Source organism: Azolla caroliniana, unplaced genomic scaffold (genome assembly GCF_043228905.1).
Source record: "Azolla caroliniana isolate FFs.n. ecotype wild unplaced genomic scaffold, voAzoCaro1.0.p SCAF_14, whole genome shotgun sequence".
Taxonomy (NCBI): domain Eukaryota; kingdom Viridiplantae; phylum Streptophyta; class Polypodiopsida; order Salviniales; family Salviniaceae; genus Azolla; species Azolla caroliniana.
Window position 1 is genome coordinate 1,778,320 of NW_028230449.1, and position 26,927 is coordinate 1,805,246.

The 26,927-nt window shown below is 43.9% G+C and overlaps 2 protein-coding genes across 2 annotated transcripts; both read right to left on the reverse strand.

Annotated features, from left to right (window-relative positions):
• Positions 1-3,767: 3,767 nt before the first annotated feature.
• On the reverse strand, positions 3,768-6,613 carry RPS17 (ribosomal protein S17). The gene is made up of 2 exons (XM_087330759.1): positions 6,079-6,613; positions 3,768-4,016 (listed from the first exon to the last, which is right to left on the reverse strand). Exon 1 carries the CDS (start codon positions 6,549-6,551, stop codon positions 6,093-6,095), a length of 459 nt encoding a protein of 152 aa, XP_087186885.1. The 5' UTR covers positions 6,552-6,613; the 3' UTR covers positions 3,768-4,016; positions 6,079-6,092.
• A 3,914-nt stretch (positions 6,614-10,527) lies between these two features.
• LOC147855135 (glycine-rich protein 2-like) lies at positions 10,528-12,096 on the reverse strand. The gene has a single exon (XM_087329946.1). The coding sequence runs from the start codon at positions 11,984-11,986 to the stop codon at positions 11,303-11,305; it is 684 nt and encodes a 227-aa protein (XP_087186072.1). The 5' UTR covers positions 11,987-12,096; the 3' UTR covers positions 10,528-11,302.
• Positions 12,097-26,927: the final 14,831 nt, after the last annotated feature.

Sequence of the window (26,927 nt, forward strand, 5' to 3'; positions counted from 1 at the left end):
TACACTTGAGAAGAAGACGATGATGAAGAATATGATGATGATGATACCACCAAAATGAGCCTCCCCCCTATCACATTCTAGGCTCGAACCTCTAACTTTTAACACATAGAATACATTGTGTTGTGTTAACCATATGGAAACTCTTGTGAATTGTTCACATTAGATTGTGAACTTGTATATGTTGTAGAGTCTAGTGTATAGTACATTCGAGAATATTCTAGTCGTTGGTATATTCTAGAATTATTCTGTGGTATATTCTAAACGGGTATATTCTCGAGATATTTCTCGAGTATATTCTAGAGATATGCAATCTCGGAAATTGTATAAATACTTGTAACATCCTTGGTCCCTTTCAAGGGATTCAACACCAGTAATTGATGCATCAATCTAGTATTCTCGTTTCGCCTCATCTTTGTCTCCTTGATCTTTATTTTTGTCTTCATGCCCTCATGCCGCTCACAACATCTAGAGTTCCTAGCCTCGTCACATCTAGCTCCAAGTTCGTCCTAGTTCAGTCCTAGTTCGGCCCCATCATCTGTGCTCCGTCCTAGTCCGCGCTTGGTGTGTCCGTGACAATTTGAATCCCCCTCCCCCCCCATACACAAGCCCTACTAGGGTCTTATATAGTACCTCAAACCCATGTAAACCATGGGTTCTTTTAGGATAACTATGGTTACTTTATCAAAACCATTGGCTTCGTGGCATGCGCAAAACCATGGACATCCAACATTGAACCCATGGTTTTCGTGTACATGGTTTTGTTTTAGTTGTTTTCTATGCAATTTTAATATGTAAAGTGATTTGTGAAAAACAAAACACTCACTAGTAGCTACCATATTGGTAAATACAATTGTGTCATTCCTTGAAGGTGTAAGGTTCAAACCTTGATTCCTTGAAGGTGCAAGGTATACGTGGTGGTTTCACACTGTGTCAAAAACATCACGACAATGTTAGATTGAAGAAGTTGTTGTATGTCCTCAAACAAGCATCGAGATAGTGGAATTTCAAGATCACATAGAACTTACATCATGTCATCTTTTGTGTGTTGACGTTAGACACCTTGTATGTCTTAGATATGAGCCCTCAAGGTACTACATTCATTCTCTTGTATGGGGATGACCTCGTAATTAGAGGAGAACACTTTATTAGCATCAAGAAATTAAAGACTACTCATTGCCAAGCTCAAAATGAATTATACAAATGAACTTCACTACTTCCTTGGTATGGGGTCATGTATGCACTCTCCCAAGGTTACATCTTAAGTTTGTTGTTCAGATTTGGCACGTCAAGTTGTACCTTGATCATGACCTTGCTTGATTGCAGCTTGAAGATATAAGTTCCCTAAAGCTCTACGATTCACGATCGAACACAATGTTGGCAAATAATTGGAATCATTATCTATTTTGTGAAAAAAAACCTCAACTTTTGGTATATGGTAGGCTTTTTTTGCCAATTCATGTGAGCATTGTGAGACAGGCACTTGGATTGCGCTAAGCGAATGATGGCATGCAAACCAGAACATATTTTACAAACTAGGAGTTTTGGTCTAACGAGAAGGTTACATGGTCACCGATTAGATTGGAAATATAAATGATCATTTACCTTCTCACTGGAATTGATGTTATTTCTTGGAGCAATAAATGCAACCATGTGTGGCTCTATCGAGCATAAGATATTGAATTAATGTGGTTCACGCCATGCTTCAATCCTTAAAGATCTCAAAATCCCAATCGATGTCTAATACAACTTTCTTTCAATAATCTTAACAACATATAATTGGACCGTATGGGCCATCTATTCCATGTATGTACGAAGCACATTGAGATGTACTACCACTACATCCAACAATGAATCGTGTTTAAATATGTTGATCCTATCTAGCATTCTCTAATTGCCAAATCATGTATACATATATTTACAAAAATGCTTGAGCAAACGAACTTGAACCATTTTTTGTGAGATAACAAGCGTAGCCACACTTTATTTGTGAACGCACTCATTGGGGCACATGTAGGAGATGCCTTTTGCATTGAATGAATAAGATGCCTTAAATACCCCACTCACTCTCCTTTCATTACTAAATTGCTCCTAACTTTTATGTGTACTTCCAAAGGAATTCTATTAAAACAAAGCCCCCACTTTTGTATAAATTGTTGATACTAATTAAGGGAAAGAATGGCATATTCTTTGGTTTTAACAACCCTATGCATAGAATTTTGGTAGATATGATGACACGACTGCAACGGATGTTTTGGGTTTCTCCGATGAGGATTTGCATGACAATCGTATCATTAATTCTCAAGAAGCATGCATTCTTGATCTAAAATATTGAGCATAAGTCAAATATAAGAAACATGACAATATTGTATTTAATATGTGAGAAACTACTCTTTATTAAGAGCAATGTTATGCCTAATGGGTTGTAGTATGGAAACAACTCTTTCAGATTTTTAACTTTATAAAAAGGCAATGTAAAAATGATGTTTGGGTGCCCTAACTTAGGGGCTACCTTTTGGTCATCATTCTCTCGCCTTTGCATCCTTTAAGAGCCAGTTTCCTCCACATAGCTTTTCCACACTAGTTAATTGAGATATAATGTAATATACTTTGCAATAATATATTTGAGTAAGACACTTTTTGTGTTTCTTATCAGGTGTAATTTCCGGGGTACATTACGACATGATATTTCACTCGTACGGGCCAGCAAATCCTCGATCTTTAAGAAATGGGCGGCTATGCTCTACTTATATTGAAGTCATTCTATATAGAGTCCAAGAGTCCATTCGGGTGATCCCTAAGTTGCACATTCGGTAGTTGACTCGTTGTTTGGTACTACGTACACAAAACCTGCTTATTTAATTTAAGACAAACACGTTCCTTTGCTAAATTAAGTGCATTTTAGCGTTAGCTTAACTGAAGAAGCCTTGGACACTTGTACAATTGCAAGGAATAAAGAAGTCAGTGCTTCCAAGTGTTGATGTATAAAAAGGTCTCTACTAGTTGGGAAAGACACCCCCTAATCCCTCGATATAAGTCTACTTTTAAACTTTGCAAATAACTAGTTGGACAATCAACCTCCAATGCAATATCAATTATTGACATAAGGATCCCTATGCTTTCTTCATCTCTCACAACATTGACATTCTAATGTATGCCTTTTTGTTTGACAGTTTCTAGATTGATATCATGTAACAAGTACACAACATCCTTTTAGTAAGTTAGAAGAACCGTATGCATCATGTTAGGAGTGTAGCCATCTTGCTCTCCTATTAACAATCAAACTTGAGTTCTCTCAATGTTATTTGGATGCTCCGGTGCAAACTACAACCCAAGAGCAAACAAGAGAATGCAATCAAAGATTACTTCGAATAAAGAGGGTCCTTCGTGAAGAATAAGGGAGCGAATAGCATTAGCAACCATCAAGAGAGTTGCATAGATGAGATTGCTACATCTCAATAGGAGTCTTCTTTTGATGTCCAACTTCAAGAGGACATATTTGGGTGCCATATGGGATTGCTAGTAGTAAACATTTGGTTGCCATATTGTTTTTGCGACTAGCAAATTCACCATATCGTGTGCATGAATGGAAAATACTTTTCAAATTTGCCCTGACTAAAATTAAACCCTTCAATTGGATTTTCAAATGTTATGCCAAACAAAAGAAACATCAAATTGCAATCGCACAATTCAAATGTTAGGCAACTTCAAAATCAGCCGGTGCACTGAAGAACAAACAATAATTCTAGACACGCCGAAATCCTCTATGTAAAACAAAGAAAGATTATGACATTCAAGACTGGTTTTTATCGCCTACAAAGATTTCACATATTACAAAATATATGAAACTAACACTCTGATGCATCTACAACTTGATCATACTCCTGATGTGGCAAGGATTCGGGCATATCTTGTGGTAAAAAATGCTTCAGAATTACAAGAACGCATCATAACCTCAGGGCTCTGTGTTGTCTGAAGTTAAATATGGATTGATCCCGACTGGAAATGAGATGAATCCACTCTGATAAAGGAAAAAAATCACATGTCAGTATAGATGCTTCTCAAACTTTAGATAAAGCACCTGGAGAAGAGATGATTTGTATAAATTCAATAGCTCTAGTAGATGATAATAATGACATCTGAGAACAATGACATCAAAAATTTGAATACATATACATAACAATGAATGCAATATGCATATCTTTCCTGACAAAGATTCATAGAAACCCTAAAATGAACATCTAAAGAAGATAAATGAAAAAGAGATCACGCATTCTACAAACATAAACCAGAAAATCACCATGAAAAATACATATACTATTTTATGTTTATGATAGTGTGGTATGAGAACTCTGAGATACAAGTGATGATCAAAATAAGATTCATAAGTGAGGGCTACAGAAACCACAAGAAAGATACCTCATTTTATGACAGTGCAGTGCATAGTACGTAAACTTCGTGTTCATCTAGAAAAACATTCGTTTTCCTACATTGGAAAACGAATGCGAATGTTATTCAAACATTCTTGTGTCTTTTTTGTTTTTTTCCCATTTTTTAGGCTTATTTACCTCATAATAAATAGTTAATCCAAAAGTATGGTATTTATCATTCTTTGAGGGTGTTTTTCTTACGCGAATGATTAAAACATTCGCGGATGCGAATGCACGTATGGTTCATACTATGGTGCAATGTGAGAATCGCCAGAAATTCCAGTCAGTGCTCATCATTGGAGCTCATTGTTTTCACATTCATACACTATTGTATCTTCCTTGGTGCATATGTTTAGGATTATTTTTGCATGGGCTCTTCACAGTTTCGAAGTCTTCCTACGTCCCATTTCTTTTTCTTGTTAGGGTTTCCATGGCACAAATCTATGAATCTTATGCTCATTTCAACTCATCATCATATGCAATCAGATCTTATTGTGTGATCAATGATACAATATTGGATCCTTTTTTGGTATTGGTGTAACTCATTTTTAGTCCGTGACGTTCTTGGTTTAAATTCATCGAAGCACACAAATGGCAAATTAATTGGCCTTTAAAAGATATTGCCGGTTTTCTACCATGCAAAAGAAAAATGGCAAGATAGAAAAACAGGATTACTATGGCAGGCATTCCCTGGATTTCTACTATTAGAGGGGAAAATAACAAACCAAAAATTCAAAAGAGATCCAAAAACTAAGAGCGTGATAAATTTGGTTGTCACATTTATAAATGGGAGGAATTTTTTTGGCGTATTACCCATATATGCAGACAGAGTGAGGCATATATTAATGTATGATTGTTCTCTCAATCATACATTAATTTATCTTCCTTATACATTACCCGGAGTTCATTGTTCTCAACGATTATACATTATTGTATCTTTCAGGGGTTACATGTACATGGACTCTATTCTACTTGTAAATGCAAGGTATTCAACAAATATATGTAGCCATAAATACTTTGTGCAGATCAAGCTATATTAGAAAGTTTTACATTAGTAGAGACACTAACATAGCAAAAATGGATATATCGTCTTCTTCCTTCTACATTAGCATAAGAGAGGTACACTAATGCAGAAAAACAGGTGTATCTTTTTTGTTACACATTGACATAAAAAAGATACACTAATGTGGCAACTTGAGCGTGTCTTCCGTATCCATTGGTCTAAGAAACATACCCAATGTAGCAAAAATGAGTCATGTACACATATCATGGGACATATAGCCATATCTAGTCTTCAGTCAATCCAGGGCTATCATGCAACAATGTAATGCAGTTTTTAATCAGTCTTTGGATATCATCTAATGATGTAATTCAATATCCAATCCATCCACAGGTATAACAAAACCTAAACTCAATGCGAGAAATTCAAACTTGCTTTACCTCATCTATGCAATTCTACATTTTCTTCTCCTGCTCATGAATAGAATAATAGAAAACAAAACAAAGAAATACAGGAAGATGGAAGCAAGTAAAAAGAATCATATGCACACATAATATAATCAAAGACAGGAAGATGAAACAAAGTACAAAGAATCATATGCAGGCATAATATAAATCAAAGAGACAAAGGAGACGATTATTGATACATTACCAGGTTAAAGCTAATTAAGCCAAAGAGGAAGCAAGAGATTCTAATGGCGGAAGATCCTCTTCTGAAGCCCTGCCTTTGCTGACAATCTCCGAGACAACGAAAGACTTGGTCTTGCTGATAGGACGGCAAGGAGTGAGGAAGACGAAGTCCCCTACTTTACACACGTTCTCTTCGTCATGGGCATGGTAGTTCTTGGAGGATTTGATCCGCTTCTTGTACTTAGGGTGGATGTAGAGGCGGACCACTTCCACGGCCACAGTCTTGTCGTTGGATGCGCAGACGACCTTGCCTTTGATCTTCTTGCTGGCCTCTATCAGGAGGGGTGTGGGAGACCGACAAGAAGAAGAAGAAGAAGAAGAAGAAGAAGAAGAGAGGGAAAGCTTCTGCCCTGTGATGCTTGAAGTGTAGAAGCGGGAGGAGGAGGAGGAAGAAGAAGAAGGTATTAGAGAAGAAGCCATCATCGCCATAGCCATAGGAGCTCTGCACACTCTGCACTCTCTCTTTCTCTCTCTCTCTCTCTCTCTCTCTCAGAGGAATTGAAGATAAGAGAAGAAGAGAGAAGAAGAGGCCTCCTTTCATTTTTCTTGAGAATCCACAAGACAAAACACACTTTGAAAGGCTTCCCCGTTTCACACTTGGGCAGTGCAAGCCAGGCCAGGCCAACCCAGGGCTCATTCATACGATCGATCGATCGATCTGTGCCTGCATATGTGGACTTATGTATCATCGATCCTCGCCAACGTATATACGTACGTATTATACAATCGATACATTTTGATCTATGCTCGCGTTGTCGTGATGTGGCGTGCTCACCACTTCTCTTCATCTCATACCCCTTCATCCCCCCATCGCCACGTGCTCGTCTTCTTCGCATCGACACTCGAAGTGCTCGTGAGCCAAGCTTCGTTGGTTCGACGTTGCTCCGCCCCGTTCGTCATTGCGAGCCCGTGTGCTCGCCGTTCGGGTGGTCGTGGTTCGTGGGGATTGGCATTTTGGTGGTGCTCGTGTGTTCATCTTCGTCGTGTTCGGATTTGCTTTTGTCTCTAAGGGCATTTAGTATTTATGTTTTGATTGAGCTTGTGGTTAACTATAAGTTGCCATTGTAAACAAAACCCTATTTTATAAAGGGTCCTCTTACGTTGGAATCGTACACGTATTTATCTCTTTGGTCGATATCATTCGTGTTTCTTTCTCTCCTTCTTTCTTTATTCGTGTCTTCCTTGTACGTTCGGCCGTCTTGTGACGAGGGAGCGTTTCGGGCGTGCCCATGCACCTCTCCTCCTCATAAAGACGTACGAGCATTTGTACGTGTGTTTGTGTCTTCCGTGTACATTCGGTCGTCTTGTGACAAGGGACCGTTTCGGGCTTGCCCGTGCACCTCTCCTCCTCATAAAGGCGTACGAGCATTTTGTGCGTGTGTTTGTGTCTTTCTTGTACGTTCGACCGTCTTGTGACGAGGGACCATTCGGGCTTGCCCATGCACCTCTCCTCCTCATAAAGGCGTACGAGCATTTTGTTTGTGTGTTTGTGTCTTCCTTGTACGTTCGGTCGTCTTGTGACAAGGGAGCGTTTCGGGCTTGCCCATGCACCTCTCCTCATAAAGATGTACGAGCATTTGTGTGTGTTTGTGTCTTCCTTGTACGTTCGGCCGTCATGTGACGAGGGACCGTTTCGGGCTTGCCCATGCACCTCTCCTCCTCATAAAGGCGTACGAGCATTCTGTGCGTGTGTTTGTCTTCCTTGTAAGTTCGGTCGTCTCGTGACGAGGGAGCGTTCGGGCTTGCCCATGCACCTCTCCTCCTCATAAAGGCGTACGAGCATTTTGTGTGTGTGTTTGTGTCTTCCTTATACGTTCGGTCGTCTTGTGACAAGGGAGCGTTTCGGGCGTGCCCATGCACCTCTCCTCCTCATAAAGGCGTACGAGCATTTGTGCGTGTGTTTTGTGTCTTCCTCGTACGTTCGACGTCTTGTGATGAGGGAGCGTTTGGGCGTGCCCATGCACCTCTCCTCCTCATAAAGACGTACGGACATTCGTGTTTGTGTTATCGTCCCCTTGTGCTTTCATCTTGCGTGCTCATCTTGCTTGTACCCATTTGGTCACTTGGCTCATGCGATGATCTCGAAAGGTCGACGAGTCGTGATCAACGAGAGCCACTGGCCTCACAAAACAAAGGGCAACGAGACCTTGCTCGGGAAGGGGTCGGGAAGTAGTATTTTCATAAAGCAAACCTTGGGTCTTCTCTATCCCTTGAGTACTCCCTAGTCCAAGACCCCCGTGGTCCCGCCCAAGTAACACATGTGCGCGAAACTTCGCGACAGCGTATGTGTACACACGTAATGATCGATCCGTTGCCCACGTATATTACGTATGTATGATCCATTCGTGCCCTTGCATATGTGTACGTACATCCGATCTGATCGATCCGCGCCCACGTATATACGTACGTACTCGCGTATGTGTGCGTACGTATGCATCATCCATTCACACCCGCGTATGCACATACATATGTACGTCCACTTTGATTGCTTGGTCATCGTCATCAAGTTCGGGTGCACACGCATCGGCCTGCCCCTTTCCCAGACCCCCCCCATCATGAGCATATCATATGCCGACGATGGACTGCAAGGTAGGTCACGATCTTGGTTTCTGCACGAAACATGAAACAAAGCTTTGTCGTCATGAATGCGAAAAAGGAAAGAAGAAAGCCCCTGCCGACTCTGATCCAACACACATTGAGTCCGACTTTTTTTTTTTAACACTATTGTTGCACCACCACCAATGATGCCAGTCTGAAAATTTTCTAAGAGCGGAAGAAATGGCTTCCGTTACGTTTACCCTGCACATCCCGAATTTGTCAAACTCGCTACCCATGAGAGGGTTTTTTTCCACCTATCGAACATGGGAAAACAAGAAAGAAAACGAATACACTAGGCTAGATCCGAAGTTAACACAAAACAAAGGAATGCTCAGTCCTTGGAGTCACTTGACTTGACTTGACAAAAATGTGGACAAGGAATGCCACACTTCTAATCGGGATCAACACAATTTTCTCTTCATTACTCCCGATTGTTACAAATTACAATGGAAAAATGCCCTCTACTCTCAATTCAACAAAATGTTTTCGTAAATACGTACTCAATGAATCCTTTCTTTCCTGTTTTTTCGGTATTTCATGGTATGTAGTTGGTAAATACCCACTCCAGAGTTGCATTTACTGTATTGAGGCCCATGCAAATAAATAGTCATGGAGAACAATTGAAACTCTACATTCTGATTACTATATACCAAGTCTCTATTCCAATTCAATTCAAGCAAAAAAAGGTTATATATATGCTTCTTATCAAGAAACCCCAATAATTCATTCATTGGACTTGGAACTATATAGCAAGTATCTATTCCAATTCAATTCAAGTAAAAAGGTTATATATACTTCTTATCAAAGAAACGCCTATAATTCATTGGACTTGAACTATATAGCAAGTCTCTATTCCAATTCAATTCAAGTGAAAAGGTTATATATACTTCTTATCAAGAAACCCCAATAATTAATTGGACTTGAACAGCACTGCGATTTATAGGCTAGAATTGCCCTCAATTTATTTACTACCCTGAACAAACTGGTGGTAATTCAACTATAAAGAGTCTCATGATTACTTCATGGGCGATTGTTATTATTATATTGATCTGCTTTTGCTGTTTCTATGGCAGGAATCGAAATGGGAGCAATTCGATTCATTGCTAAAACTAACAAGAATGAATGAAGATACAATCGAATGTATGCAAACAATTACTGCCTCTGATCATTGCAAAAACTTATAAGAATGAATGAAGATTTACTGATCTGATCAGTCCAGTCATTGGGATTCAAATCCTATTCAGATTTTGTGCCTCCTTACAGTACAGACAATTGATCACAGAATTACAAAGACAGCACAAATAATCATGAAGATGCATGAAATTGGGACAAATAGAGACAATCAGAATCGTTAACAAATCTTAAACTGATCCAAAGGCTTTAAAAAACCATGCTTTCAAACACACAAAATGGAGCCTTTACTTCATACATGGGACCTTCACAACAATCAGGAACTGAGAACTTTCATTATAAACTCCTTTAACATCAATCAATCAGGAACCGTGAGATTTCATTATATAAACTCCTTCACTTCAATCAATCAGGAACAGCAAGATTTCACCATAAACTTTAATTAGTAAATGAATGAAAGGATCACAAATCTGCAGATACTGAGATTAGCAGCAACCTACAGATACTTTTGAGGGTAATCCCATTCTTTTTCAATGCCAATTGAAAAACATTTATCCCTGAAGAGATGTTCGTTTCATCAGATTATATTTAGATAAAAGGGAACCAGTATTTCGAATCCGTTACTTTACAGAGATCAATCAGAACGGAAACGAAACATGCAACAAATGAATTCAGAAATAGATTTCATTTATGTATGAAGCAGATATATTCCATGAAGAGACGGGACCTTACATCAATCAGACAGGAAAAAACCAAGTGATCAAAGGGTGGGAACCAGTCAGTATTCTGTATCCCTTACAGACAGACAACACACATAGATCAGCAGAGAAAACTCTGCAGAGAATGCAACCAACGATTCAGCCATGGATTGCTGTAGTGTAAAAGTTGTAGCGAAACAACAGATCAGAAATAGACCCTCAGAAGATGTCGACCTTCTCTTTGGTCAGGCCAGCCTCTCGATACTCTAGAAACGCCAGTGATGAAGACTCCATAGAAGCCCACTCTATCGCCATGGCTGAATCAGGGCTTAAGGAAGGATCCTTCATGACGAAGAACGAGTGATGATCTCTTCACCCCTGAGTACGCTTCTACAGACTGCAGAAGAAGATTTCATGGAGGACTGGGACATGGACATGGACATGGACATGGACTCTCTCTCTCTTTCTCTGCTTCTATAATAAGCAGACCAAAGAACGACGACATAGACACATACATAGCAGCGGTAGCTAGAACAAGTTTTAAATAAAAAAAAGAGTAGAAACGACGCCTGTCTGCATACGAAAGATCTTCCACGAATCGAAAGAAGCCGATGATGATCAGATACGTCGGGCTATGGAAAACCTGCAGACAAGAAGTAAATAAACAAAACTCGTGACGATGAAGAGGTGAAGGGATTCGGAAGAGGAGAGAATGAGTTGGAGGTGATGGCTATGGCTAAGGCGATTCTTGTGATCAGATCAGGCTTGGATGCTGCAGTCACGAGCGAAATGGCCGTTCTCCCCGCACTTGAAGCACTCGCTGCCGCCTCCGCGAGCTCCACCATATCCACCGCGAGGTCCGCCATAGCCAGATCCTCCATATCCACCACGCCTTCCACCGCCTCCTTCAGAGGAGCCACAGTCTCTAGCGAGATGGCCGGTCTCTCCACAGGTATAGCAGGCTCCACCGCCTCTCCCTCCTCCATAGCTACCTCCTCCTCCTCCTCCTCCTCCTCCTGCTCCTGCGTTTCTGTATCCGCCGCCGCCATAGCCTCCGCCGTAACTCTCTCCTCCACCGTAGCTTCGACCAGAGTCACCGCCATATCCAGCATCACCACTGTAGCCTCTGGCTCTATCGCGGCCTCCACCGCGGCCTGCTCCACCTGCTCCATATCCACCTGCTCCACGTCCACCTCCATCGCCTTGCACAGGCTCTCCATTGGGCCCGCTCACCTCGACGGCCTTGGGCCTTCCGTCTTCTCCGTCCTCCACCATGAACTCCACCGCCTCCCCCTCCGCAAGGGAGCGGAAGCCTTGGCTGTGAATGGAGGTCTGGTGGACGAAGAGGTCGTCGCTGCCATCGTCAGGGGAGATGAAGCCATAGCCTTTGGTGCTGTTGAACCACTTCACCTTGCCAAGCTTCTTTGGAGCAGCGCTAGCCATGGCGCCAACTCACTCACACCTCTCTCTCTCTCTCTCTCTCTCTCTCTCTCTGTGTTTTTGCAGAGAAGCTAGCTAGGGTTATGCAGAGACGGGAGCTCAAGAAGAAGAAGAAGAAGAAGAAGGGCGGCAGGGGTTTCTAGGGTTTCATGCATCGGAAAACCAGCATATGTATGTATGTATGTATGTATGTATGTATGTATAGTATGTACTATGTACATGTATGTATGTAGGTTGTATATATGTTATGTATGTATGTATGTTTGTATAGTATAGTATGTGTATGTGTATGTATGTTCTATATATGTTATGTATGTATGTAGGTTCTATATAGTATGTACATGTATGTATGTATGTATGTGTATGTGTATGTGTATGTGTATGTGTATGTGGATGTGGATGTGTATGTATATGTGTATGTGTATGTGTATGTGGATGTGTATGTGGATGTGTATGTGTATGTGTATGTATGCTCTATATATGTTATGTATGTATGTAGGTTCTATATATGTTATGTATGTATATATAGTATGTATATGTATGTATGTATAGTATAGTATAGTACGTATATGTATGTATAGTATAGTATAGTATAGTATAGTATGTGTATGTGTATGTGTGTGTATCATGTATGTATGTATTTAAGCATGTACTTATGTCTATATGTGTGCATGTACGTACACATACACCATGGATGTACAATATGTATGTATTTCTCTGTCTATTATTACTATTGACTGGATTTGTGTCGATTACTATGTTAGAGAGATATAGTTTCCATAATGCTAGAACTATACTTCTGTCTATTAGTATGTTGAGAGATTTTTTTATTTTTTATTTTTTTTTAAGAAGATATCCTGTCATTAGTGTAATCATTTTACAAGATTTAAATTTTATGTGATTGGGGGGGGGGGGGGGGGGGGGGGCACAACCATTTTGGAGGTTGAAAATGCCAATAAGGAGTACCACAATTGGCTGTCATGAATGGAGTAGCTTTCCATATAGTGATAAACTCATGCTGTTGAGCAATTTTAGCATCAGAATCTCCAAAAATACCATCCCATTGTCCCTTCAAAGTATGAACTATGTCTAACCAAATATTTGAAACTAATTCGGCCGGTGGTGTTTTCAGCTGATGGAAAATAAGAGAGCACCTAACCTTCCAAGTATGATATATAGTGGTACTACTCAATATCTCCCATACTGGTTGGACTTCCTTTCGTGTTCCTATAAATTGTAATGACAACAATGGTATTGTATGAAAACTTCCAGATTTAGTGTAAAATCCATGGTCCATAGATTCGGCGTCATAATGAAACGCATCACGGACAAGAGATGTCCAAACCACCATGCCCCAAGTGAAAACCAATGGGGGGAAATAGTTAGCAAAAATTCTAAGGAGACGTTGCCATATCACTTGAGATTTAGTACATTCCCATAAGCAATGTTTTTGAGTTTCCATTTGTAAATGGCATCGTGCACAGGAAGAATCTACTCCCATCCTATGCAGCCATGTGCCGACCGGCAAGGCTTGGTGTACAAGTAACCATTGTACATGCAATATTTGATGTGGTTGTTTTCTTGCCCATAATACCACCCAGAAATTTGCAAGGAATTGGGGAGTAATACCTTGTTGATTCCAATATTGAAATGTAGCCGGTATCACGTCTCGTGTATCTGAAAGCACGTGTCTTCCTAATTGTACAGAATATTGGAAGAAATTAAACTTGTTCCCCGTAAAAGGATCTGTCCACTGATAATCAATTAGATCCCATTCTAATCTGAATACTGGTTTTTTAGCCAACACCCACAACTTCCAATGTGTCTTTATTTCCTCAATCATTGGATCAATGTACCATTTCCAGTCAACATATCCAATGACTCTTATCGTGTGTTCCATAGCATAAGGGTAATCTATCCTCATTTCCCCCGATTGTGTCAATTGATTTGCTTCATCCACCTCAAAAGATCGGTAGGTCTTATCATCTGAATATCCCTTAACAGCCAAGAGTACTTCCAATCTTGAATAAACTCCAACCCATGTGTGGTTAGAGTTATTGGGTGGAATGGGGAATCTACTCATCACATCTTGAATTTGTTGATACATTATTTGGCCACCATGCATACTACCTAGGATTTCTTTTTGTTATTCCCATGAACGTGATAAAAAACGTTGCCATGTCTGAATTGTTTTTGTAGGACCTTCTGCCATTTTTCCCCACGATAACCATTGTCTAGAACCCAACACTAAACCATCTGATGTTGTAAACAACGAATTCTAGACTATCCTTTGTCTGAGATACTCAAGATAATGTTTGGGTTTAGGTTTATTGCGAAGCAAACCAAGTAATACTTGTTTCCATGCTGAAAATAATGTTCTAATAAACTTGTCTTCCCACTTGTTAGCTGTAGGTACTCTGAAATTTTCCCTAAATATCCAACTTACATCCTTAGACCAAGGGGCACCTAATCGAGGAGAGCAATATGAATAGCGGTCAAGTAATAGTACTTTCCATATCTCTTTCCTCGACGCAAATCCTCTAATGAGCAACTTACTTAATAATGCTCTTGATTGGTCTACTGGATCAATAATGTTACCGGCCGACAAAGTAGTCCAGAGTGTGAAACGGAGGAGTTATTTAATTATTAAGGAATGGTTGTAAGTAAGCTATTAGTGTGGACGGACGGACCGGAATCGATATGCTGTTCCGGATCCAGACCGATCCCGAATAGGTGCGGATGGCACCGTTTTGTACTACAAACCGGAAACCTATTTAAAGGCCCGGATACAATGTAATGAGCAGCGGATAATTAATAAAGCTTAGTGTTTTTATCTCTCCATGTTAATTGCCGTTCTGCATTCATTGTTATATCTTACGCGTGTGATTATTAAGCACGATCTTGCTAAGTAACCTAATTAAGTCGGATTAATCGTTGAGCCTAATCCTCTTGCCGTAACACCCCTTTGGTGAAGTGTCTTTCGTAGACACCCTGTGTTAGGCCATTGTCCGACCCTAAGAGTTAACACAGTTTTTGGCGACCACGATTCCTGTTTTTGCAGCGAACGACGGCATGAATGGATGGCTAGATCAAAGCACGACCTGGTTATAGATCGAACTCGATGCCTTGCCGAAAGGCAAAGGAGAGGTGAGGATTTCCAGCAAGCGGCGCAGGAAATTAGAGCGGATCGCTCGTTTTCCAACGTAATCCGAAGAGTAGTGGAGGAGTCCCTCTGGTTACAGCAAACATCGCACCCGGACGACGACAGCAGCCTAAGCAGCCTCCAGGAAACCGAATCCCTTCTCTAGGCGTTGGCAAGTGGAGAAGGCAAAGCAGAAGCCTTTTCAGCGTATGAATCAGATTCCGAAGGGGGATACAGCGTGCACACGAACTACCGTAGCAGCAACGACACCCAGGGCGGACCGGAGGACGAAGGATCAGACACCTTACCGACACCGGAACCGGAAGTGCTAAGGCTGGAACCTCCGGAAACATAAGCAGAGGAAGAGCGACCTCCGATACCGGAAGTCGAGGAGGAGAGGCCACCGTCACCAAAAGAAGAGGAAAGACCACCGACGCCGGAGAAAAACCAGGAACGACCACCAACACCACCAACCTGTGCACCGATACCGGACGACGACATGCCGTTCCAGTACTCCAAGTATAGAGATGATCCGGACGCGGAAGCTCATGTTCACGCCTTTGAACAGACATGGGAAGCAAACCATATGTCCCAACGATTGACCCCGGAGGAAGAGGAACGCTCTAAGATAGCGGAATTTGGCGTCACATTGGAGGGACCGGCAGCAAGATGGCGCCGGACGCAGGACCCGTCCACCGACCCGGTATACAGCATGCCGTAACGGATTATTTAAGCCGATTAGAGTCTGGAGAGACGGGCGACGGAGTAGCGGACGAGTTTCCGGATGTGGAGCTGTTTCGAGTCACTACGGAAACGGCAGCAGATGAAACGGTGGCACAGGAAGACAAGTGGCTCACAAATATGCACCAGTTTCTGAGCACAGGACTGCCTCCGGAGGAGATGAACCGAGACGAAAGGAAACGTCTGGTGGTGCAAAGCCGACATTTCTGCTTACTGCGAGACACACTTTACCACAAGGGCGCGGACGGCATATGGAGACAGGCTGTGCGTAGCGATGAAAAGGACCCCACTACGGAGTTGCCGGAGGTCACTATGCCGGAGATGCGACGACCAGGAAAATATGGCAAAGTGGCCTATGGTGGCCAACTACATTAAGAGATGTTGTACGATACGCAAAAGAATGTGACCTATGCCAGCGAATGGGCCAGCCAACGGAGCAGGCTCGGGTGCCACACCAGCTTGTACTACCACTCGAACCATTCCAAAAGTGGGGGCTGGACTTTGTTGGACCGTTCAAACCACCGGCAATGAGAACAGGTAATCGGTACGTCATCGTTGCGACGGATTACTGCACGAAATGGGTGGAGGCCAAAGCCTTAAGAGACAACACCGCTGCGTTAACGACAAAATTTCTATACGAATACATCTAGTGCCATTACGGATGCCCAATCGAATTAATAAGCGACCAAGGGGGGCATTTTCTCGGCCAAGTAGTTGAAAGCCTGACGACATTCTATGCCGTTGTCCATAAACGGAGCACACCGTACTATCCGCAAGCAAACGGGTTAGCTGAGTCGACGAACAAAACGCTCTAGAATATCCTCCGGAAGATCGTCAACGAAAACCGAACGGATTGGGATACCAAGCTACATAGCGCGCTTTGGGCATACCGGACAACATACAAAACGAGCATCCGAACAACACCATTCCAGTTAGCGTTTGGACTAGAGGCGGTCATGCCGGTGGAATTCCAAGTACCAAGCTTATAGATCCAGCTACGGGAATGGCTGAATGAGAAGGAGTCGGAGGCAATACGGTTAACAGCGATGTGTGAACTCGAGGAACAACAACTGGCAAGCATCCTGCACTTAGAATTGGAACAACGGCGACAGAAAGCATTTGTCGACCGGCACAGGAAAGGAAATGAAAAAATGTTCGGAATCGGCAAGCCGGTGCTAGTATTTCAGACCCGGATGGGCAAGATGCTGGGTAAACTACGGTTTAGATGGACCGGCCCGTATTGGCTGACACGTGAGTATAATGGGTCCTACCAGTTAGGGACACTTGCCGGCGAAGTACTAGGCAAATGGGTCAACGGATTCAGATTGAAGCCATATAGAGGACCGATGCCCAAGAACCCATTTGAGCAAAGGACCGACACCAGATCGGGAACCGGTGTGGAAACGGCAACCACCAAGACGGAAGAGACGGCAAGCCGGTAACAGGGGAGAATGAGGCGACGGCAAACCGTAATGAGGCCGGTAAGGGTCCGATAGGACCAACGGACAAGTAACCTCACACTACATTTAAAAAAAAAAAAAAGGAAAAAAAAGGAAAAAAAGAAGAAAAGAAAAGCGAAGTAATCATGCAAAAGCGAGGTATGGACGGACGAGAGAGCGAGGAGCGAAAAGGTACGTAGTGGGCATTTAAGTGCCGCCACAGGACATAATGCTATTTTAGGACACGACGTGCACACGCTCGAAAAAGGCGCCAGAATGCACAGAGAAAAACCACAGCGCATGGAGACCTTCTACTTTCGCGAACCTAGGAGCACAGAAGCACCAAGGCGTTGGAAGATCACCAGATGAGAACCTACGCATAGAGAACCCCCGCTTTCTGAACTCTCTCTCTCTCACTCTCATTCTCATCACCATCCAACCTCGCCACCACAATCCGACCTCGACACAGACATGGACCCGCAAACGCTGTCGGAAGCCGCCAAGAAATGGCTAAAGCAACACGGGCTCGAGGGCTTCTTGACGATTATGGAGGTACCGCCACACAAAGAAGCCGACAAGGTGATCAAAGAAATCAACACAGAGGTCATAACGACGGAGGCGATCCGTGCGTTAACAGGCCTTCCGGATGGAGGCATATTCACGATCGACAATCCGACCTCGGAGCAACTCATCAAGTATTTTGGTGAGTACTCCCTAGCGAGCAAGGGCTACCGGACAAAGGGCGGCGGGGATATGTTGTTCCGCGAGATTGCCCGTGTGCTCCACGAATACGGCCATGTGTACCCTAGACCCCCTGTCATGCCGCAGAACCGGGCAGGGATGATCATTGCCACCTATGAAGGGATCAAGGTGGATTGGCCGGTATTGATCGCAGACGGGTTGTGTGCGGCGATCAAGATCGTCAGAGGAAAAGACGGCAAAGAAGGCCGAGAAGGACGGAGGATAGGCACGCAGTAACACAGTGGCTCACCTTGCTTGTGCCACCCGTCGAGCCCGTCGAGCCCAAGAAGCGGGGAAGAGTGGCGGACGGCACCCCAAAGACTGCTTCCAAAAGACAACAGTTGTTGGCCTCTAAGGCCACTAAGGGGAAGGCGGCGGACGCAGAACAGGCGGGAAAGGAGAGCGCCAGCCGGAAGCGGCCAATGGATGCGCAGGAGGAACCACCAGTATGGTCCGTAAAGATTACACTCCGCCGACCGGTGAATAGAGAAGCGGACCCCTTGACGGCGAAACTCAATGCCGGGACTCAGGAGGAGGAAATAGAGGAGGAGCCTACGGAGCACCTCCAGCGACGGTCTTCGGCAAGAACCGTTGAGGCAGCTGGGAAACGTTCGAACCCTCAGATGGAGGGAACACCGGCTCCCCATACTGAGACTCCCACGCCAAGGGAGGAACCGGAACCGGTGCGCATGGCACTGGAATCAGAAGCCCCTTCACCACCGGCAGCACCGGCAAGTCCCATTCCGCCAGAGCCGGAAAGGTCAATGCAGCCTCCCTCGGCCAACCAAGAAGAAGCGCAAGGGGAACCAGGACTACAGGGTGGTCCACGGGCAGAAATGGAATTGCAACTCGGCGCAATCAGGCGGGACCACCCACCCACAAGCGAGCCCATCCGTCAAACCTCCGTGCAAGCGCAACAACAATGCACCGGTAGCCCGTGGCTTCGGTGGATAGGCGAACAGATTGCCGGAGCAGTGGGGTATATTGAGGCGGAAGAACGAGCGCAAAGCGAACGGTTGCTCGTCACAACCGAACAACTAGAGACGGCCCGGTCCAGAATCCGGTGCCTTGAAAAAGACTGGGATCAGGTCACAGCAGAAATGGCCAAAATGGCCTTAACGGCAACATAGATCCAAGCATCAGTGACTCCGGTAAGTGTACAGAATAAAGAAATAGACCAACCTGTACATACTAATAAGACCCCGGCAACGGAAACCGTTCCAGAGAGAGATGCGGTGCAAGCCCAGGAGCTTGCGGAATTGAGAGATGAACTTGCCGCATAAGAAGCGCTAAGGAGCCGTGAACGGGAATTGAAGACAGTGGCCGAGGCAGAATTAAAGAAGACTGCTGAGAACCTCCGCCGGGCAGAGGAGAGCCTCCGGAAAGGCCATCAAGCTTACGACCGGCTAAGGGAGGAAAAAGAAAAAGTGCCGCAGGAAAAGGACAAGTTGCGGAAGATGACGGAAATGGAAATTGAACGGCTAAAGGAGGAGCTCCGCCAGCAGAAGGACCCCGAGGACCGGGCCCGTCGACAGATCAACGTACGACTCAAGCAAAAGACAGATGATTTTGAGCACCTGCACCGGGACTACAAACAGCTGGAAACGGAGCATAAGGAAAGGATGGCCGAGCTCCGGCAGGAAGTTGATCAGGCTGCGACGGTGCTCGCCGACGAACGAGCGGAAAATACAAGACGGTTGGACGAGGCGGAGAAGGTCCGGATGGAGCTCCAGAGTCAGCAACAGGAAGAAAGGGAGAGAGCGTCAACGGTATTGCAAAAATTACAAAGCACATATCAAAGGCAATTGACGCATTACAAGGAGCAGGCGGAAGACAACGTCAAAATCATCAAGCAATTGAAGGAGGAACGACAAGCTGCGGAGATCAAATCGCAGATGGGAACGGGCCGGATTCAGTGCATCCTTCGGGCATGGCTGAATTAGACAAAACGCTTGATTGACGAAAGCTCCGTAAGATGGTGGACAAAGTGGGCACAAAATACGGCGGAACTCCAATTGCTACGGGCAGACGTGGCAAACCGGCAGAAGGAAGGAGATGATTGTTACACGTTGATTTCCGAGGACTTCACCGCCATACGGGACGAGCTGGCTGAAGACTTCCAAGTCCTGGCGGATGAACAACTGGTGCAGGTTCGGCAACTCGTAGCTCAGCTAGACAATGATAGGCTAGACGCTCAAATCCAGTTTGAAAGCTACGAGCGGTCCCGGGTTCGGGAAGAAAAAGCACGGGAAGCGGCAACGGTTAACCTTAATGATGAGGAACCATAGCCGGCCGAGGGCCAGGCCGGAACCAGTCAACCGGAGACCACTACGACGGAGGGAGCAACGACGGAAACGCCGGTGTCAGAGCAACAAATGGAGGAGCAGCCGCATCAGCCACCAAAGGACCAGTCGTAGCAACCATCAACGGAGCAGCAACAACAACAACAGCAACAACAACAACAACAACAACCAATTCCAGATGAACCATTGGAGACTCTCGAACAAAGCATTCTGGATATTTTGGATGAAGAATAGCAAGGGTCTGATGGTGGATTCGACGTACAAGGTACTGTCCCACGAGCGTGCCATGTGTTACCGGCCGGCAAAGTAGTCTAGAGTGTGAAATGGAGGAGTTATTTAATTATTAAGGAATGGTTGTAAGTAAGCTATTAGTGTGGACGGACGGACCGGAATCGGTATGCCGTTCCGGATCCGGACCGATCCCGACCAGGTGCGGATGACACCGTTTTGTACTACAAACCGGAAACCTATTTAAAGGCTCGGATACAATGTAATGAGCAGCGGATAATTAATAAAGCTTAGTGTTTTTATCTCTATGTGTTAATTGCCGTTCTGCATTCATTGTTATATCTTACGCGTGTGATTATTAAGGACGATCTTGCTAAGTAACCTAATTAAGTCGGATTAATCGTTGAGCCTAATCCTCTTGCCGTAACACCCCTTTGGTGAAGTGTCTTCCGTAGACACCCTGTGTTAGGCCATTGTCCGGCCCTAAGAGTTAACAAATAATACCTAGTTCCCCCTTAGAGCGAGGTAAGGTAATAACATCCCATTTTACTTTAGACCGAGCATTGCCTTCTGATTTGTCGAACCATAGAAAATTACGAATCAATCTGCGTATTTTCAGAATACATGACTTGGAGAATATCCAACATGACAAAACATACCATGTTGAAGCCAATAAAACCTGATTGGCAACTATAATCCGACCAGTAAAAGACAACTTGGCTGAACTCCATAATAACAATTTTTGCCTCAATGACAATAGGAAGGGAGCCACTTGATTTTCCATCGAAAGGTCAATACCTATAGTACATCCCAGATACTGAACTGGGCAACCTGATGGTATCCATCGAAATTGCGGATGTGGATTCCATAATGGAGGATTTACATCTCCCACTCAAAATGCAAAGGACTTGTTCCAATTAACCAATGCACCTAAAGCCTTACAGAATGTGGATATGGCCACTTCTATTTTTTGCAAATTTTCCAAATCACCTTTCAAGTATAGGGCAGTGTCATCTGCAAATTCAGCATCCCTTACTTCTATATGTGAGAGTGGAATGCATAGTCCGCTTATACCAATATCAACAACATTAAAAAAGGAAATCATTGCCTCAGCAAAAAACAGAAATAGGAAGGGAGCTAGTGGACAACCCTGATGAACTGATCGAGAAATATAAAACAAAGGACCATAATCTCCAGCCAACAAGACTCGTCTTTGTGCAGCATTATATAATGAGGAAATACCTCTTATCCATTCTTTTGAGAACCGCGAGTCAATACTCCTTGTAAAAATTCCCAGTCAACACGATCATAGGCTTTCTCAAAATCAAGCATAACAACGGCCAACTTTTGATTAGATTTGGCTGCCAAGGCCACAGATTCCCAAAATGTGTACACATTATCCAAAATACTTCTTTCTTGAATGAATCCTGTTTGAGTCGGATGTATAACTGTAGGTATTATGGTACTAAGTTGTATACTAATTGCTTTAGCTAAAATTTTATACACTGTATTTAGTAGTGTAATCGGCCGCCATTTCTTGATGTCAAGTGAAGGACCGTCTGATTTAGGGATAAGATAAATGAATCCTTTTGTAAACTGGGAAGGCATATTACCCTCTCGAAGAATTTGCTAAAATGCAGTGCATAAATCTGCTTTAAATACGTCCCAATATTTAATAAAGAATGTTGGGGTTAGACCATCCACACTTGGACAACAATTTTTAGGCAAAGCTTGAAGTGCTTCAGTCAATTCATGACATGTAAGAACATCCTGAAGTCGTACTTTCATATCCTGAGTTATTCTTGAATTCAACTTATTCCATACATATGACCGACATAATAATTCTTCATCGGAGAAGGAAACAATTGATAGTAGGTTAGAATAGTATCGCGTGGCTATTTCTCTCATTACTTGAGGGTCAGATGAGATGGTCCCATTCTCATGTTGTAGTTGTTTGATTGAAACCGCATTATAATTAGATCTCATTACATGAAAAAACTCAATTGTACATTTGTCACCCGTTTGAGTCCAATTAGTTGTCCTATGATGATATTGAAATTTTGCACACTTTTCTAATAGTTCAACAATTTCTTGTTTTGCTGACCCAAGTTTCTCAGCAATCCAAGTACAGTGTGGATAACGTTCTTGTAACAATTGCAAAGAAACAAGAGAAGTACGAGACCTTTTCTCCTTTTCTTTCATTATAAGAAACCTTTCCTTAGATTTACACCTGAAAAATTCTGAAATACTTCGTAAGCCATTAACTACCCGCATAGTCATTGATTCTTGCCCAACATCTTTTTGCGACCATAAATCAATCACTTGTAATGAAAAACTATTGTCTAACAACAGATTTTCAGGAATCTTCGGATTGAAAAATTCTTTATTCTTTTGAGTCGAGAGTTGTTGAGAATCAAGCTCAACCTAGTCTAGTGTGTGAACACACCCTTGAGAGTGTGCACTCAAAGGTCAAAAGTCACCACTCTTATCTACACATTAACTATGTGTCATAGAATCATATTCTATGACACATAACTAATGAGTTTTCACATTCCCCATGACCCATGAGCTTCAGTAGTTAATGAAGAGAGAGAGTGACTATATAAAGCACTCTCCTCCTACTTTGTAATTAGCTCGATTAATCTCCTTTGTAATATACATCGTCTTGAGTATTCTATAGTTGTTCAAATCTATCTATCTTGTGTTTCTCTCTCATACACACACTCACAACACATATCTCTAGTCTATTCCGCTGCCCAAGAATCACCATCGATTCTTTTCATGGTATCAGAGCGGTTTGGTAGCTTGATCTCGCCCATCCGCGTGTGTTGAGCTCTACGCCGACGTTCAAGAAGAACCAACTCATCGCTATTGTAGTGCGACGACATAGCTCATATTCAAGAGAGAAGAAGAAGGAAGAAATCTACATCGAACACCATGAATACTCAAATGGGGAGCGCTCTCCCTAGTGAGAAGTTGGACCGAAACAACTTCACATCTTGGGAGTACAAGATGCATCAATACCTTGTCGGTCAAGGCTATTGGAGCTACATCAAAGGAGCACAAGAAAACCGGCCTGACCCGGAAGACGCCGACTATGCAACATGGGAGCAAGTGGCGAGTCGAGTAATGTATTGCTTGGCGACATGTGTTCACGGCCACATGCTCGGTTACATTCGAGAAGCCGAGACGCTGAAGGAAGCGTGGGAAAATCTATGAAAGATTTTCGCCGCCAACACAACCGTGAGGAAGCTTCAACTCCGCCAAGAGTTGAACAACATCCAACAAAGGGATATGTTTATCACAAGCTACACCTTGAAGATCAAGGAGCTTTGTGATGCACTCGGCTCAATAAGCGTCAATGTGGAGGATGACGAAATGGTGCAAATATGCCTCGGCGGCCTTGCACCACGGTTCGGCGCGATGAGAACCGTTGTCCTAGCAAGGGAGAATCCTCCCTCTTTCTTCAATCTTCAATCCATGTTGTTGGTTGAAGAAAACCATGTTCGAACAAGGACCAACACCTCGGAAGGCCACATGCTCTACACACATTCGAATGGAGGAAGAGGATGCAGCCGAGCAAGAGGCCGATTCGGCCAAGGACGAGGCAGACAAGGTCCGACTTACGGCAACAACTCCCAATTTCGGAAACAAAACGGAAGCCACCGAGGAAACTTCGGAAGAAGGGGAAGCTTCCATTCCGGTCCGAGCCAACAAACCTCGATCAAATGCGGTTATTGCGGAAAAATCGGCCACCATGAAGAAGAGTGTCGAAAGAAGAAGCGTGAGTCAGCTTCCACAAGCCGATAACTCACCAATTACGCCACCAACTCCGACTATGAAGATCATGGTGGAATGTTTGTAATGAGACATAGAGCAAATTCTATGTCGGCCTCCACTTCGACTAATGCCTCCAATCCAGAAGATGTATGGTTCGTTGACTCCGGTGCTTCAAACCATATGACGTCCCATCAAGAATGTTCAAAGACCTTTGAGAGCCAGATCGACCTGGTTATGTCGAGACCGGAGACACCACCACTCATCCAATTTGGCATGTCGGCAATGTCCCATTCGGGAAAGAAGGTGAACAAACTTGCATAAAAAATGTCTTACATGTACCCACCATAACGAAGAATTTGGTCTCAGTTGACCAAATTGTGGAGCAAGGGATGCAAGTTCGATTCAACCAAGGAGGTTGCTTCATCGAGAAGGAAGGCCGACTAATTGCTCGTGGTCGAAGGGAAGGCCGGATGTTTATCCTCGAAGCGAATGAGGTAAAATCGGCCATGTTTGCAAAGGGCTTCAAACCCGAGACCGACATAGAGCTATGGCATAAAAGAATCGACCATATCAATCTCAACAAATTCAAGGTGATGCAATCGAAAGGAGTCTTCATCGGGTTCCCAACCTTCAAAGAGAAAGAGATTGAAGGAGTATGTGAAGCATGCTAATTCGGTAAGCAACATCGGCACCCGTTCCTGAAGGAGAGGAACGTAAGCAAAGGCCTATTGGACATAGTCCACTCAGATGTGTGGGGATCGACACAAACGGCTATGTTCGGAGGATGTCGGTACTATGTTACCTTCATCAATGACTTCTCTAGATACACATGGATCTTCCCCATGAGGATGAAGAGCGAAGTGTTTACACACTTCCAAAAATTCAAAAGCGAAGTCGAAAAGACAATTGGCCGCCATGTATGATGTCTTCGGTCGGATGGAGGAAAGGAATACTTCTCCGATGCGTGTTGTTCGCCGGAATTGTAACCGCCGCACAGAATGCGTAAATAGATTAGAAGCATTAAGAAAAGAAATGTAACGGTTCACACGGGAAGCGTGAACGGTTGAACGCCCTGTGTATATAAAGGGCAGAAATCCTCTGTAAGATGTAGCGTGTAATTTTTAAGCATGAGGTTTTCTTCTCTAATAGAATCTTATATTCTTTGATTTTTCGTGTTTGTGCAACCCGTGCTGTCGGATGGCAGAAGAGAGTACTTTTCCAGTCAATTCAACGGGTATCTACAACAGATGGGAATTCAACGCGAATTCAGTTGCAGATATACGCCAGAACAAAACGGCGTGGCCGAAAGGAAAAATCGGTTAGTTGTGGAAGTGGCGCGGGCAATGCTGGCGGAGAAGAGCTTGCCCAAGTTCTACTAGGCTAAAGCGGTTTGGACCGCGGTCTACATCCAGAACCAGATTGGAGAAAAAGTGTTGGGGAATGAGCTATACTTCGGAATGAAGCCGAATTTGCGACACTTAAGAGTTTTTGGTAGCATTGCGTATGTGCATGTACTGAAGGAGAAGCGGAGGAAGCTGGACGCAAAAGCTGAGAAGTGTATCTTGGTCGGCTATTCGGACGAGTAGAAGGGTTATAAGTGTTATAACCCTCGCACCAAACAAGCGCGCATGAGCTGTGACGTTGTGTTTGACGAATCCGCGTCGTGGTACTTGCCTCCGACTTCGGACCTCACCTCCAATCCGAGTTCTGACGATGAGGTTAGTGAGGTCGAGATGTCTCCGGATGAGCCTGAAATTGGGACCCGCGAAGAGAGTCCGATTTCGTTTCGGTTAAGCGGACCGAATGGACGATTGAGTCGGTTCGACCAGTCCGATGAAGAGCCAGCGAGTAGTGGAGACTCGACCGTGCATTCCCCACGTAGGAAGCCGAGGAGACGGCTTACGCGCAAGGAAAAAGGGAAGAAGGTGTCGGATTACGGCACGGATAGGAACAAGTCGGATCGATGCGAGTTCGACTCCGAGGGAAGTGATGACGGGTCTTTGAGAGCGAAGTCTGCGTCGGCTAAGAAAGCCTCAACATCGGCTAATGAACAATTACACCGATCTACCCGCCAGAAGAACCCTGTTGTGCGGTTTGGATACAACGAGTACATGGCGCATCACTATGATTACATGACCCGTGTAGCGGAAGTGCGTGAGCCGGAGAGCTACGCAGAAGCGTCAAAGGATGCGAATTGGTGTGCCGCAATGGAGGAAGAGATGCGTGCATTGGCTGAAAATGAAACCTGGGACCTTGTTGACGCACCAAAAGGTGTGAAGCCGATTGGATGTAGGTGGGTGTACAAGGTCAAGTACAACACTGACGGCTCGGTCAACCGATACAAGGCCCGGTTAGTAGCGAAAGGTTACACGCAGCAACACGACATCGACTACGATGAGACGTTTGCACCGGTCGCGAAGATGATGACCGTCCATGTTTTGCTCGCGGTAGCTACGGCAAAGGGGTGGCACTTACATCAGATGGATGTAAAGAATGCGTTCCTGCAAGGTGAGCTTGAGGAACAGGTGTACATGGTACAACCCCCCGGATTTCACTCCGGAACGAACACT

What these genes read in the sequence shown, in the direction of transcription:
- RPS17 (XM_087330759.1), bottom strand. Translation starts at nt 6,551, where the DNA reads ATGGCTATGGCGATGATGGCTTCTTCTCTAATACCTTCTTCTTCTTCC.
- LOC147855135 (XM_087329946.1), bottom strand. Translation starts at nt 11,986, where the DNA reads ATGGCTAGCGCTGCTCCAAAGAAGCTTGGCAAGGTGAAGTGGTTCAAC.